Source organism: Trachurus trachurus (genome assembly GCF_905171665.1).
Source record: "Trachurus trachurus genome assembly, chromosome: 24".
Classification (NCBI taxonomy): Eukaryota; Metazoa; Chordata; class Actinopteri; order Carangiformes; family Carangidae; genus Trachurus; species Trachurus trachurus.
In genome coordinates this window covers 23,892,131-23,908,545 of record NC_139910.1, presented here as the reverse complement: position 1 = coordinate 23,908,545, position 16,415 = coordinate 23,892,131, and the positions used below count along the sequence as shown (strand labels likewise).

The 16,415-nt window shown below is 42.2% G+C and overlaps 1 protein-coding gene across 1 annotated transcript in view; it reads left to right on the top strand.

The window, feature by feature from the left end:
• The window catches only part of atad2b (ATPase family AAA domain containing 2B), a 78,776-nt gene that overhangs the window by 16,789 nt on the left and 45,572 nt on the right, over positions 1-16,415 (top strand). Inside the window, exons 20-24 of the mRNA XM_084000794.1 lie at positions 3,391-3,526; positions 4,482-4,675; positions 4,786-4,945; positions 7,540-7,662; positions 10,955-11,083. Of these exons, the coding sequence (XP_083856920.1) occupies positions 3,391-3,526; positions 4,482-4,675; positions 4,786-4,945; positions 7,540-7,662; positions 10,955-11,083 (742 nt within the window). The remainder of the gene's footprint in view (positions 1-3,390; positions 3,527-4,481; positions 4,676-4,785; positions 4,946-7,539; positions 7,663-10,954; positions 11,084-16,415) is intronic.

The window sequence follows — 16,415 nt, the reverse complement described above, 5'->3', positions numbered from 1 at the left end:
AAAGTGATGTTTTTGTTGCTGATAGTTTATACATTCTGAATTACTGTGCAAATGTGAAAAAAACAACAACTTGGCAACACCAGCTGGATGTAACAGGTAAAATCCTCTAGTTTTGCAGAATCTTCTTTCCACGTGTTGCCCCTTTAATGATTGAGCAGCTAGTGGGCTGATGCAGATAGCAACCGAGCATTCCTGCTGAATTATAGAGCACCCACATTGTCAGTGTGTCTCCAGCTCTGTGATGTCGGAGCCACGGCACAAAATGTGTCACCCCTTGTGCGAGCCCACACAATGCACAGATATGACGTAGATGCAAGTGAATGATCTATTCTTCTGCTGATGGCTGCGCTCAAGTGTTTTTGAGCCACATTAGCTGATTTTTCTAGGGCTGCATCTTGGAAGCTATTTCTGACTCACTGGGAATACAAATGACAAAAACAACACAGAGAAACGTCATTGATTTAAAACCAAAACAAAACAAAAACCTTCCACTATACGTGCAGTTTATTTTCCAGGAAATTTGGACACTGTCAGAGCAGTGCACTGTGACATCACTGGTCATTTATCCTCAACTGATATAAAACATTCAGTTACTGGCAGCATGGCAGGGAAGTTGTTTGTCCCAGCACCCATTTTTTTCATTGATTATGTGGGTCCAGGTCGCAGTGACAGCAGGCTAGGCAAGGTAGTCCGTGCCTTCTCCCCAGCTTCATCCCCTCGCCATCTGCTATGAGTGTGCCCTGTGGTCTCTCCTCCCAATTGAACATGGCCGTAACACCTCTGCAGGGATGGGATGCAGCTCGAGGGGCCATCTGAATCAGATGCCCGCGCCACCTCGGCTCACTCCTGTCAGTGCAAAAGCATGGCATATCTTCAGTCTCATTGTTTTGGGCCCTACCCAAAAGCTCATGACCACAGCTGATGGTTGGAATGAACGTGGTCAGATTGACAGCTTCACCTTCGAAGTGCATAAAAGTTTTCATCGCCGGTGATCAGCTGTTGTTATGTGCACAGATTTAGGCTTGTTTAACTGCTGCTGGCAGTTTTTTTCAGAGGCGATTTACAATTAGTGGGATGATGAGCAATAAACCCCGACAAGATGGACAGAGCAGCACTCTGACGGTTTCGCATCAGGGTTTTGTTCATCCTGCTGCTCCCTATAGGGGCTAGCTATAGAAATAAACTCTGTGGCAAAGGAATTGCAGTTCAAAATATTCCATCGGCGGGTGTGTGTTTTTGTTTTACACGCCAAACTCATTTTTTTTACCCACAATTGGCGCTTGGCAGGTGTTAATTTTACACCCTGATCTCATGCTTTGTCTTATCCTTGTTCAGTTGTCAATATTTGCACCTAACTGTGATTGTTATTGCTCAGATGTTGCCATCAACACCTGTCCTTTCAGCACTTATTTGTGTGATCTTGTATAATTTCTGAGTGCGCTGAGAATCATCTATAGTCTCCTAGGGTTATTCAGTGAGGTGTCTCATCTGTGGCAGCTCCTCTGTAGATTACATGAGGAGATATTCACTATAATTGTGTTGTGCTGCTGACTCATTTTCTACTTGCATTAAGATTTTTCCCCCCAGAAAAATTAAGCAACAGGGAAGAGTGAGCCAGTGTGATGAGGATGTTTTTAGTTTGCTCTGAAGTCAGTATCAGCAGTCAAGAATTGATCATGCTAGGAGAACAGGTGTCTAGTTCTTCTCTATATTTGCTCTGCTTAGCCAGACAGCCCCAAATCTCATTTTACGTCCAGCTCTCTTATCCGTACTCCACCATTCATCTATCCACGCATATCAGCCGTCCCTCCCTGAGTCAACAACCCTGCAGCTTTTATCATGATGAAAAGTGCTAAGAATCATTACCTGCTGTGTACTACTACACTTACCCCCTCCCCCCTTAGACGATGCTTTATTACCGTTAAGAAGAAGACCTCTCATGCCGGCTTTGCTTGTTTACACTGAACCTAACAAAGCCGGCGTAATGCTGCCCCATCGTGTGATTCTGAGATGGCTTGCCGGCATCCAGGCATCAGAGGCATGACGTGTAACACAACGGCGTCGCCAGGCTGTGTAAAAAAGGGGCTTTTGACTGTCTCCGGCTCCCCCACCGTCTTCCTCATTTTTATTCCATTGCTCCTGTTTTTCCCCCCCTCTTGTGAAGAGGGAAAGCGAAACCCAGAGATGGAGGCTCAGACAGAGAACAGAGGGAGATGCAGAGAGAGAGGGAGAACAAACATGCCATGGGTAAGGGAGCAGATCGATGTGAAAGACAGATGGGGGAGATGTAAAGTGGAAAGTGGGTGCTTAGTCAGCAACAGGGCTTCCCATTGGGAGCAGCCTTGAGCTCCCTCACAGAACTGAGCGCAGGACGTCCCCTGTAGCCCCGGTGCAGATGCACTCCAGAAATTAAAGTAGCTGTGATATGGTTTATGTATCTTTATGCCAATACTGTGTGTTTATAGTAAGATAATTACAAGAATTAAATAAACAGTATTAAAGAAAAGAAAATTATGAATAAAATCAGTAAATAAGTGCATTTTGCTTTCATTGATCTACAGGGCCACCAGACTTTCTTGTGATTTTATTAGTGCGAATTATTTTGGTCGTTAAATTTGGTTGCCTCCACTTAATAAGACAGTGTGCAAAACATTTCCAGTTCAATAAAAATATTTGTTTTCCTGTGAGACTTGAAAATAATTGGAAATACTATAAAAATTTTCATTTTGTAATGCCTTTTGGTACATATAAACCCAAATAACTATTTTTCTCTATATTTCTTATTTTTCCCAGTTTTCCCATCATTGTGAACTGAATATCTTTGGGTTAAATGAAACAAGTCGCCTTAGACTTGGGCATTTGTTCAATATTGTATAAACAAAGTGATTAATTGAGTAATTAAAAAAGCAATAAATTAAACAATAATGACAACAGTCATTAGTTGCAGCCTCATCTGGAATGAAAATGACTGAAGGAAGGTTGGTCATTAAGTCCTTAACAGCAAAGCACCGTGTTTAGTTTCTGCAGTGCTCATTTGTGCCTTTGCCTCATGTAGTGGCTGATGAGAACAGGCATGTCAGCTACACTGCGTACTCAATTTAGTGTTTATCGTTGTGCTCATTTTAAATGCAAACATATGCGACAAACTGAATCAGTAATAACTTCTGTACTGTGAGTGTATTTTGTGTAAAATGAGTATTTACAAAATTTGATTAATATTACGGGAAACTAAAATTAAAAAAGGAAAAGTGTGCTGCTCTATGAACGCAACCCAAAGAAGCACAAACACAAACCTGTACTTATTGATCACACTCGCATTTGATTGTACAGCTTATGTACTAACCAAATGGTTATTGTTATTCTATTAACTCCATAATTGTTTTACCACAGGTGAAAAGTATATTCCAGAGGACATACGGGGAGGTAGTAACGCTGTGCCCTCCAGAAGAGGAGGACAGGAGGAACTTCTTCTCCGACCTGTTGCTGGTCCAAGCAGCCAGGGCTCCACCGCGCCTCAGGAATGCAGGTACCTGTCGTCCATACTCCGTCCTAGAGGGCAGTGTTGTCTACGTGCACCTCTTTCCTTTCTTTCCTTCCCACCTCTGTTTTCAACCACATTTTCAATCTCAGAATAAAGACATTCAGATGTTAGATATTAAGGCTGGTGCACTACACAAGTGCAAGATTGGCTCAGTGTGAAGCCTCTGTTTTCCTCAGTATCTCTTTTCCTTGCTCACATCAAAATCAGCACATTCCTAAATCACATCCCCACCCCACCCCTCCAACTACCCCCATGTCATGTGTGCTCTCCAGCCCTCTATTCCAGTTCAATATGAGAAAAGTGTCCACCCGGGCTTTTAAATGGAAATGGAGCCTAGCATTCTTCCAGCGAGTCCTCATTGATGCAAGGCGGGGGTCCCCTGCTTTACTCGCCTGGCGCTCGTAGGGGTTCCTGCCTGACTAAGACAACAGTCCCACTTCCAGCAGAGAGGCCGGCAGAGAAGCAGGGAGAGGAATTGCAATGAGAGGGCCCGGTCGCTATTAACCATAATTAGAATCAGGGTTTGAATTGCTGCTAGTGAGTGAAGCAGTTGGAGGTGCTCTGGAGCCTTCCTACAGTAACGATGTCTGCAGATGCCTTGGGCTAGGACCAGAGGAGGAGAGGATATCTGCTTGCCTTGCTTCATCACTCTGTCACTGGCCAGAGGCTATTCCTCTGTGTATTTCAAAATCTGGGTTTGGGAAGGAACATAGCTCTATATTATTTTCATCAGCTGCAAGAATTTGCAGTAAAATGTGTGTTTTTCTTCTTCCTGGGATAAGTGTTTCTGCTGCATCTGCGATGAAGTTAAAACAAGATGGTCATGGGTCAAGCCTGAGATGAGCTTTTATTAAAACTTTTATTATGGCCGGCCCTCTTTTTTTTTAAATTTTTAAATTTTTAAATCTCAGAATCTTTTTTTGGTTCTCCCTCCCAACAGAGAGGTGTGAAGAAGTACTGCCAGTGGCCGAGGCTCCGGGGCCCAAAGTCCTGTCTGCAGAGGAACAGCGCCGCCTGGCTGAGCAGGAGGAGAACACATTACGGGAGCTCAGGCTCTTTCTCAGGGACGTTACCAAGCGCCTGGCCACTGACAAACGTTTTAACATCTTCAGCAAGCCAGTTGACATTGAGGAGGTGAGGAGGAGTGCAGTCAAGGAGAGACCCACTCTCTGGTTTCTCCTTCGTTTGACAAAGCAGATTTTAGGCCTGTATTAACATGAACGATCTGTGTGTGTGTGTGTCAGGTGTCAGACTATCTTGAAGTGATTCGGCAGCCGATGGATCTGTCCACTGTCATGACCAAGATCGACACTCACAAGTACCTGACAGCAAAAGACTTCCTGGTGGATATTGACCTCATTTGCAGCAATGCTTTGGAATACAATCCCGACAAGGACCCTGGAGGTGAGTAGGAAATGACACGGTCACATGCACAAACATTTAAGATGCCATACTGAATGCACATGCAACATAGACATGAAATGCATAAGTCCAGCATTCATATGCTTGCTCACAGACGGTGCCTCCTTGTTCACAAACACAGTCATGCCAATTAAAGACAACAGTTTTTATAAATCTTGGCTTCTTATGCAAATTTGAGTACATTACATTTGTTTTTTTAACTCAGACTTTATATTGATCAGCATTCCCACACAGCCTTTGTTGGGAAATCAAATTAGGGCATTTAGAATATAAAGTGTCTTAATGCCAAACAATCATACATCTTTATACAATGCCTATGAAACTTTATTTTGCAGTTGCATAGGACAGTCCCTTGATAAGTCAGCATTGGACTACTCAAGTAAGAATGACCATGTGCTTTTGTGGTTATTGTTGTGTGCCCTTAGGCTGTGATCGTGTGAGTAAAAAGTAATTAGATTGACTTTACGACTCATGAAAAAGGGTTTGCAGGCACAAATAGTGCAGAAACTCAGGATTGTTTTCTTCAACTTTTTTTTTATTAATAAATAAAATGCATACAGCTCCCACTGAAAATAGCATTTCTACAGTGTAATTCATGCTCTGTACCCAAGGAGGCCTGAATGCATGAAAATTTAATTGTGTCTGTTTCCTTGCAATTTGAACCAACTTTTTACTTCATCCTCCTTCCCATCTGAGCACCTTTCCTAATCCGTATGGGCTTCATAATGACTGTTTGAAAAACTCATGCACACGGACCAGCAGGCAAACTAGGATTTTTTATTATTTTCAATAGCTTACAAATAAACTAGATTTACTTTTATTAGATAAATGGGGTATTTGTTTGGATGACCAGAAAAAACTTTGGTGAAAGAAAAGTACAAAATATACCATGGGAAAAAGTTCTGTGCATCTTGTTGCATAAAGGAAGGAAATAGTTCCTACTAGAATCAAGTCCTCAATAGCAATCCCAATAATGTTAATTGAAAGCTGCATACAGTAGGCCTGCTTCAGACGATTCAGTTGATGTGACTGTTTTAATTCTTGCTTTGTGTGTTTAGCTGCTTCAGTTCCCTCGCAAGGATATAGCTGCCTGATACTAATGGGAAGCAATTCTCTGCCAGCCCAAATGAATAAATCATATCTCTGTCTTTGCAGGCGAGGGCCTGGGTCATTTGTTGGAATGCAGGGTCTACAAATGATACAATAAACGAGAAAAAATGCAATTAGGCAGTTTAATAAAGAAGACTAACGAAGCCTCTTTGCCTGCTCGCCCAATGCTTGGCCCAGGGAATATAGCCCACACCCTGCACAATTATGCTGCTGGGGAAGTTCTACACCAGCTCACAAAGTGCTGGGAAAAAAAAAACCTCATTATCCCTCTGTGGTCTGGTTCTCCTTGTCCTTCACGCTGTCTTTATCGCACCGCGCTGTCCTCCATGTACAGTCATATTGGCTTCCTTCTGTTTTAGCTCCCCACCTTGCTAAATAATTACTTTATGTTAAAAAGGACACACAAGTGACACAGATGCTTTTCTGTCGCTCGAGGGAAACGGCGATAACGAATCTCAGACAAGTCCCCAACCTCCTATTAACACGTAACCAACTGTGTTCTGTGTGTAACCGCGGCCTTTTCTATTCTAGATCCGCGTGGGTCCGTGACAGCGCTGATGAGCTCTGCGTTCATCATGGCCTTTGACACGTCCTCCGCTCACAGACATTTTTGCCCTTATATTGCACTTGCTCAAGCTTAAGAATACTCGATAAAAAAATAAATAAAAAAACGCACACACACAAACTGCCTCCATTGCAATTAGACAGCCATCCTCCAATTAGACAAAGGAAGCTGGCATATTGTGACCCCTCTGCAACTCTCTGCCTCAACCGTTCTCCCTCTATCTGCCGTAATGAGAGACGGTCTGTTTACAGTGGATGTGCTTTGGCCTGCCTCTTCAGCTCACTCTTTATTTTTGCCTCCATGAATGCAGCAGGAGGGAAGATTTAATGACGCCGCCATACATCTAAGGTTAAAGAAGTGCTGCAAAGGCATAAGGACTGTCTATATGAGAGAGTGAATATGCATTAAAACATTTTTCCAGATCGTATATACTGCAAACTCCATGTGTTCGACTTCAAATACACCTGCGTTTTGTCTTAAATGGCTGATATCAAGACTGTCTTGCATGTCTGAGCCCCGCACATTACCGTTTCTCACCAAAGCCAGCTCTCTCCTTTTCACTGTGAGAAAATGCTACAACCCCCTTTCTCACAGATACAGTGGAACGGGGTGGGCTCGCTATTGACTTTGTTTTACATACATGATGGGGTGAGGAGAACATGCAATATCAAGCTACGAACTACAGTCCTTCAAAAGCCTTGAAAGTGGTAGAAAAAAGAAAGGAGTGATGTCTGGGGGGAAAAAAACACATCCAATACCAAGGCTGAGATTGTGATTGTAATCCTGTTATAAAAGACATGCCCTTGAGTGTACATTGCACACACACATGTTCACACAGAAAAACCTCAGTTCCACGTCTTTTGACACTGGTGTTATGTTTCACTGTCTCCTGCTTTCTCAGACAAGGTGATCCGGCACCGAGCATGCAGTCTAAAGGACACCGCCCATGCTATATTTGCAGCTGAGCTTGATCCCGAGTTCGATCGCATGTGCGAGGAGATCAAAGAGGCGCGCAGGAAGAGAGGTAAGATAGTAATTTTCCACAAAGCAAAATGGAAAGCATTTTTTTTAGTTACTGAAACAAGACACAGTAGCTGTTCTACTCAAAAAAGTGAATTTCTATCTCTGCCCTGTTGTGTGGATAAGGTGTGATACCAAAAATCTGAACAGAAATCTGCTGGTCCTAACATTTCCTTAATGAGCAAGTGTTTTGCTACTTTGGTAAACAAAAAGTTTAGTTTCATTTTTTCAAATTTGCTGTTATTACTTTTATTTGTCATGGAGCATGCACAAAAAAACCTCATAGGAAAAGAACAGATGTACCAGACTTAGCTGCTAGCTAATTTGCACCTAATAACTGCAGTTACTTGATAAATGTCCATTATTTTGTCTTCACTACGCTCTTTATCTAGGGATAGTTGTTTTCATTATATTACTGGAGGAGCAGACTAATGTAGCACACTAATAACACTGAACACAAAAACATCATTTGTTTATGTAAATAAGTAAACACTTTGGAAGAATACTCATTCACTTGAATAATGAGCCCTCGCCAGTCTACGTTAGATGTGTTGTTTTTTGCATGCCCTCTTTCTTTTTGCATAGAAAGTCTTTGATAGATTATTTCGGCGAACAGAAACCTGCTTTTAGCAGAAAAGAAACTCTTGTGTGGTAGCCCAGTTGCACTTGATGGAGCAGTCAGTTTTTAGTGCAGAGTATGTGGCGCAGAGAGGAGTGATGCCTGAGGCTCCAGTGTTCCAGACAGTACCTTCTGTGCTAGCTGTCTGCCTGGCGCTCTGCAGCTGTACACTCACCAAACAGCCCCAAGCAGTGTTGAGTGGACTCAGGGTAAATCTGAATTAGGTTTATGCACATAGAAATGCACATATATACAATGTGTTTAAATAATAGGCTAAAGCTTTCAAGTACCGGGTTTTATGTTAGTTGTCAAATATTGGAGCACGTAATGGTATGCAAATGCCAACTCAAGACATTGGCTGAAAAACACTTTGGTATATCAAACACTTGACCCTATGTGACAGTACTAAGTAAGCTTATCCTTATTAAACGGTGTCAAAACACCAAATGAAAATCTGTAATTTGTGTGTCTCATCATGAATGAGCTAGGTCCAGCTGTGCATTCGCCAAAACCAAATACAGCTGTGTACATGCATGTGCAAATACACCTGCACACATTGCGCACAAAATGTTAGAAATGGATAAAAAGAAGGAAGACAATACTCACTGGGAGAAATTACAATTGCACAATTAATTATATGATATACGTTAAATATTTAGCGTTTATCCTCATCATATGACTATCAATCAGTCAGTGTCTCTGTTTTTTGTTCTGCTCTATCATGAAAATGTTTAGTTAACAAGTGTACTGAGGAAACTGCAAGACACGATTTTGCTTTAAAAAAAAAGAGAAGCAAAAAAAAAAAAAAGATTATCTACACCATGCACAGCAGTACCCCCCTCAGGGCCTATTGACTTCTGACTTCAGCCACAGAAGCCTGACTCCTCCATGCCAAATGGGGAACTTATCAAAGAGGAGGGGAGAATAAAAGTCACTCTTTTCTTTTGATTTCCTCTTTTAGCAACTAAAAGCACAAGATGCTAAATGAATATTGCAGGAGCAGAAGTCAACTGCCTGAGAGGAAGAATACAGCTGTGTAAATATTTCATCTTGCAGTCAAGGTCCTGCTGTAAAGCTATCAATTAGCCCAGCAAGGCTTGATGTCCAGTTGTAGCAGTGTTCAAAACGCACAGTGCATTCCAGGGGGGGTTTCTCCCCCGTGACGAGATGAAAGGAGCTGTAATCATTTCGGCCAAAAACTAAAATATCACTTGATGTCAAAGTTGAAATGTCTCAATTTCAGGGTTGCGTGCCTGCATCCTCCACTTCTGCTTTTCAGTCAAATATAGACCTCGCAAATGATATCTGTCATTTTTTGTCCTAAAATCGTGTTGATTGACGTGTGGTTATATCCTGTTCTCCATATCACTCCCTCTTGTGATCTTTGTCTGTCAGGTCACATTTCCATCATTGTCCGTTAAAGTACATTCCTAGTCTTTTGGTTTTTGCTTGCCCATCTGTACTAGGGATGTGCACGGTTACCCGGGTACTCGAGTACCCGAATAGGTAATCTGCTAATTGGTTACAAATTATTACCTATGATTAAAAAAATGGCACGTCAGTCTGGCGTTGGGGTCGGGGGTATTGCCGCATTCTTTCTTGTCTATTTCCAGAACGGAAAATGATAGTGACGTAATTGTTTTTTTAATGAAACCTGGACACTTCAGCTTTTTACGTCGATCCCATCGGTGCGTCTGTAGCTTACCAGGAAGCCGAGCAGTCAAGCCGGTAAGATTGGGTGTCCAATAGGAGACCCATGTGGCGTCACGTGACGGGTTAAAATCCAATGTGGAAGCTGTGAGCGGTCACATGATCGGCCACATTATTTATTTACATCAAGATGATTGCTCAATATATGTGCATCCACATTAGAAGGCTGCGTTTTTCGATTCTACAACTTCATGAAAACTTAAGCTGTGGGTTTTTCTGTAGGTAATAATGCATCCAACCACACATCAGCTTGCTAGGACATATATTATAACCTTTATTTAAACTCGGAAATATATTGAGGAGCAAGCTCTGAGACAAAACATTTGAGGACAAGACATAACACAAAATGCTTGAAACATACAAGCATATCTGAAATCCGAAATACCAAAAAGTAAAGTGACAAAGATATATTGAAAACAGAGAAGTCTAGTTAAAAACAGGAGCAGTTGGAGGTAAAATAAAATGCAGTTATGGATTTAAATTGTCCTACTGATAAAAGTGTGGTAAGTTTCAGATGGTTTTGCAGATTGTTCCAGGTTGCAGGTGCACAGTAAGAAAAACTGGACTTTCCAAATTCAGTATTAACAGAGGGAACCTGCAGTGTGAGCCAGTCCTTTGACCGTGTATGATAGAGACTTGGATTAAAGATACTAAAGCAGGAAGCACCGCTAATGGCTTGAAAAAGAAAAAGGTTTTCCCCTCCGAGGCAGCCGGGGCATAAATGCGCTCTGTGGGACGGACAATCGGTTACTCGAGTAAGACCATGTTAGGTTACTCGGTTAGAAAATTACTCGCAATGCCCATCCCTACCATCTACACACATACGGTACACTCTCCCTATATCCTGCCAGAAAATCATTTCAGACATGTTTTCCCATATACACAAACAACACACACCCTTGCACTTACACACACGCACAAAGAGTTTTGTCTGTTGTTGGTAACTGATCCTCTGTGGGCACCGCAGACCTCCAGACGCCGGCTCAGCTGACGGCAGCTCCGGGCACTCTGGCAACCAGAAAGCACCACAGTGCTGCAGAGGAGCAGGCTGGAGGCAGCACTCAGGGCGAAGCCACTGACAAGCAGTGCACCACTAGTGAGTATTGAGTCTTGCACACCACACAGCTTTTTTTAATTGCTACACGACCTGCGCAGGGTGATTGATGAGTGACCACATAGTGTGTGTGTGTGTGTGCTTTCTATACCACACGTCTGCTTTATAGGACAACTTAAATGGCAGTAGTGCTGAGTCCACTGTCAGGGCAGCAAATGTACAGTATACACTGGTCACCATGCCAACAATTGTGATGGTAGATGACCTTATCTAACCAATTTGGTGGGATATGGTTAAAAATGCATAGCAAATTAGCATTTTTGCTACAATCCGGCATATTCATCAATGTGCACTGTCCCATCTAAATAAACAAATAACTACAAATACAAAATTATCATATTTACCTGAGTAATTCATAATATTTTACTATTTTCTATAGAACATACATGTAAGAGTTCTGTGTGAACATGGACACAACATACTGAATGTGTCTGCATGTTTTTTCAGAGATCACTACATCCCAAGCTCAAACAAAAACAGAAATAAACCCGAAACTTCAAGTGCACCATAACCTCTGTCTGACTCACACACACTCCAACTTCAGCTCTATCTCATCTTGCTTTCCCCCTGTTTCTGATGCTGCAGCAAACAGCTGTGTTGTATTACAACAGTATACCAGATGTATGTGATGTCATACACCTGCCCACCTACACACACACACACGTACAGATGCATTTCTCAGCAGTGGCGAAGCAACACAGTGAGCAGCCTCATTAGCAGGACCGCTCTCTCCTAACCACTCCGAACATGACCACGCCATAGAGCAATTACATGCCCACCTGTGGCAACTGGCAGGTGCCTAAGGGTGAGGGGAGGGCCGGGCACGAGTAGGGGGCAGACTAATGAGGCTGTTACCTGAACGAATCGGATGTAAGCAGTTTTTCACATGTAATCCGAGAAAATGCCCTCTAGCTCCCACCTGGACAAAACCTAGGAAGTGATGAAACGTTTCAAAGTCTTTGTACGACAGTGTGGGGCGAGTTTGACAATGTTTTGTGACATATGCTGTGACTGGAAGAAAGATTATGATGATGATAATGGACTCTTTGCTCGGATTGGAGTTTTTGTGCCTGTGCAGTTCAGCTGTCGGACACAAGGTGGTGCTTGCCTCTCATGACAGCATTGCTCACAGGACCCCTGCTGTGTGGGTAAACCGTTCCTTCTCCCTGGGAGTCGGTTCTCTCTTGAGAGATGAGGGCCTCTGATGGCTACCATAAATACTGTAAGACTCTGGGCGTGTGTAAGTCCCACTCTTAGTGCTATTTATCTTGTCCTGCTAGGCCAGAAAAAGCAGCTAGGGAGATTTAAGTGTGAACTTTTACCTCCAAATAATCAGTTCAGGGTAATGTAAGGACACCTAAATGGAACTAAATGCCTTTCCTCCCACCAGAAGCTTCCTTCATCAGCTCTTGTTAACATTTCCATGTCTCCCACATTCTGTGTTATAAACTGTTTTCTTGTCTATAACAACATCTATTGCACGTCTGCCAGTCCTGGGTGAGGGATCCCTCCTCTGTTGCTCACCCTGAGGTTTCTCCAATTTTTCCCTGTTAAAAGGGTTTTCTATGGAGTTTTTCCTCAGTGGATGTGAGGGTCTAAGGACAGAGGATGTTGTTGTGATGACATGTAAAGCCCTTTGAGACAAACTGTTTGTAAAAATGGGCTATTCAAATACAATTGCCTTGCCTGGGTTGTTTTTTCAAATAGTTATTGTTTTAACTATAAACATTTCAGTCTAGTGCAGGACAATCCAGTCACAAACTACAGCCTGGGTTGCCATTTCATTTTCATTCATTTGAAATTTCTGATTTCCTTATCACATGATGGTGTACCAAAAAACTAAAAAGAGGAGAGAAAAAAACTGTTATTGGCATATATTGTTGTCGTCTGTTTGATGAATTAAGAATACAACAACAATGTATTGATTCTTTAATTGCCCATAACGACAAAAAGAAGAAGAAAAATGAAAGAGAATTTGGGCAGATCTGTTTCCCTATTTTTTTTCTCCCTCTTTTTAAGGGTGACAGGCGAGAAGAGGAAAACAATACCACTTTTAGCAGCAGTCTTTATCTACAGAGCTAAATGTCACAGATGCCGACCACCAATTTAGAAGCTCTTGGGAGAGTCGTTATCAGCCTCCACCAGAGGCTTAATTAATTAGGCCAACTCAGGTGTTTAATTTGTGTCATCGGCAGCCAGTTCTCACCTGGAACACCCCAGCAAGGCCACTATTAGGCTAATTGATCAGAGTCGGTTGTGTTTGGAGATATGACACACCCAATAATCAAAGTGCAGGGCCACATGGAGGAAACATCAATTTGTGTGCTTTTATTAAAGAGGAGATAAACAGTTGGTGAAACTGCACCCGCTGCAGTTTAGTCATTCCAGCATTGTTGACTTTCCCTCACTCCTCTGAGGACGGTCAGGACTTGAAGGTTCAAGATATCCTCGATCATTACCTGCAGGGTGAAGCCTATCTGGAGCCGTTTTGGTATCTGCAGTTCTATATTGCTTTTATCTGGGCGCCTCTCCGCTCTCCTTCCATCTCTCTTTTCCATTTGCCTAGGGCTGAGAGTTGCCTATGACATACAGGTATGAAAGGAGAGTGGTGGCTGTGATGAAATACACAATTTGGAACCGTGAAGAAAGTTACACGAGAGGCTTTTTGAAGGCTGAGGATATTTTTGAATCAGGTGTGAAAAGCAGTGGCCCTGGATATGCCTAGTCGTGGAGATGCAGATAGCTGGAGCATCTGCTCCTATTGTCAGGACAATCAGGGCCAGGAACACGAGAGACCTTTCTGCTGTTAATGCACAAGAAAACAGGAAAGAAGGATGTGGTTTCCATTAGTCTGCGCGGATACTGTAGGTCTGTCATGGTTTTTCTGCTCCTCCACTTTCAGCCTTTCTCTCTCTCCACCCCCTCCCTCTCTCCTGTCACTCTCTCCCAGGAGGAGCAGAAAACCTGAGGCCCATTACCTGGGCCACAGCCCCGGGTTCATTCGTAGTGCATCACCACAAAGATCTGGTTCATACAGAGTGCTTTCCTTTCATTAATATTTAAGTCCCTTCATTTTTTCCCATTCACTCACGCCTGTTTTCTGCAAGCCAAATGATGCAGGTTATTTTTGTGACGGTTGAGTTGTATGCTATAAATTGCTTAACCAGAAAAACCCACCTAAGTGGGATCGTTGTCTTGTTTTTGGTATTTGTCATGCTCAGACTGAAGTCGTATGCTGCTTTTTCAGTTTGGCAAAACCTCACCCTGTCTGTTTTTCTTGGCATGGTTCACCAGTGTTTTTCCTCTTCCAGATGACAAGATTGTCCTTATTCAACTGTTGAACTGTTTGCAGAAGAAAAGAATAATGATGCAGGCGCTGCATAATGTGTCCTCCACGTCACTCAATAGCATGCCCAAGGCAACAGCCACCAGGCTGCATTCATGTAGACAGAACACTGCTGTGGCTTGCCTCTCCCCTGCCTTGTATCTCGCATCACAATAAACAGACAGCTCCTCTCCCCACTGCCAATGTCAATCCATCACAAGACCTTGATGGGATATTTAAAGTTATAATAAACACTCCCATTTCCTTTTATCACAGACTGGAGTAGTTACTGCATAAAAGGATGGCCTGGATTTTTTTTGTCCTCAGGACAAAAGGACAACAGGCACACAGACTGTACACGCTGTGATGGTCACAGTGCCCAAGTAAGTAGGTTAATAAGAAGGCACTTTTTTCCATTTAAGAAACATAAAGCACGCTTTACTCAGTTTTCCCACCTATGCCTTTTCTGTTTACAGTGATTTAGGTTTCCATGCACTCACTGAAGTTTAACCTTCACACCAGCATGTTTTGCTCCTGCCAGTGAAAATTGATTTTTTTTAGCCTTGTTAACATGCATATGTTTTATTTTTTCGAAAAACCAAAGACAGAAACTAGATATATAAGTGACCAAAGTACGTAGACGGTGCCCTGGCTAAATATTTCCGCCTTAGTACTGCTGTGGAGTAGATTTATATGGCTATGGTTCCATATGTCACAAATTTAAGGAGCTAATTCTGAGGAACCTAATACCCTGTCAGTACAGAAGAGAGAGTTTGCCTTAGCACAACCACAACTGCTGTGTCAGCTACAGCCAGTCTGCTGTTAACAAACAGCAGAACCAAACCATGGATGCTAACTACATTCACCGTTTTGTCAAGTCTGTGAGTTGACCACCGACTCATCTAAATCAAGTTCTGATTAAGGGTAAAAATGTGTGGTTGTATCTCCAATATTTGCTAAAATGCTTATCATCATGATATTCCCTGCTCTCTCACCAATCAATAGTGCAAACAACAAGAGTGTGAGGGGCAAGTGGCCTGATCCAGAATTTGTCCGTAAAGAATCCTCACTACTTTCCTTTTTTAAAAGAGTTTCTGTTAAACAAATTATTACTTGTGATAAAGGTTTTTTGCATATTAAAATTATGGCTGTGGGCGAACTTTAACATCTCTCACACAGCAAGTACAAACCAGTTGTTGTCACTTTCATTAACATTTGGCACTCTGTTGGTCTGTTTACACCAGTTTCGCTCTTCAAGTTCAAATGACTTGTAAAAACTCTGACTCCAGAAAGAAACAAGTTACAACTTTTCTCCATTTTCTACCTTTCCTGACTGTAATTTTGCTGTATTTTCTTTTCCAAATCACCCAATCACTCAGTTCAAAAACATTTCCCACATCGAGCATTTGTTATTCTAAATTTGAAAATTAGAAAACAAAATTACATAATCAAATTCTGTACTGAAAGTAGATGCTGCAAAATTAATTTAGAAAAGGCAAAAAGGATTTTTATCAAACCAAAATGTAAAAAACCAACATAGAATTTCTCACTAATACATTCTGATATTCAAATCAGATCTGTTACTTTGAATATTCATTTTATATCATGTATCATAAATCAAAAATTGCATCTACTCCAAGCTTGTCTGAGTGGCATTTGGTGCAGAACAGGTGATGAATGCCATTCCTTCCTGTGGATGTAATATTTCTTCAGCTTCCTAAAGGCTAAAATTAGAAGGTACCGTACTAGTGGGCGGCGAGCGGAAACATAACATCTTGCCTGAAACTGAGATTGTGATGTTATTATTAGTTATTAGAACTGGACACTGCATTTCCCCAAGCTACTTCTTGGCTACCAGGCGAAAACAATCTTGAGTTGCACACTCCGACACCCTGTGGCGCTCACTAATAAAATCCAGGCAAAGCATGCAAAGCCCTGAGTGAATAAGCACTGAGCGTAAGCTGCCATTTTGTGGGCACAGATGCCTCA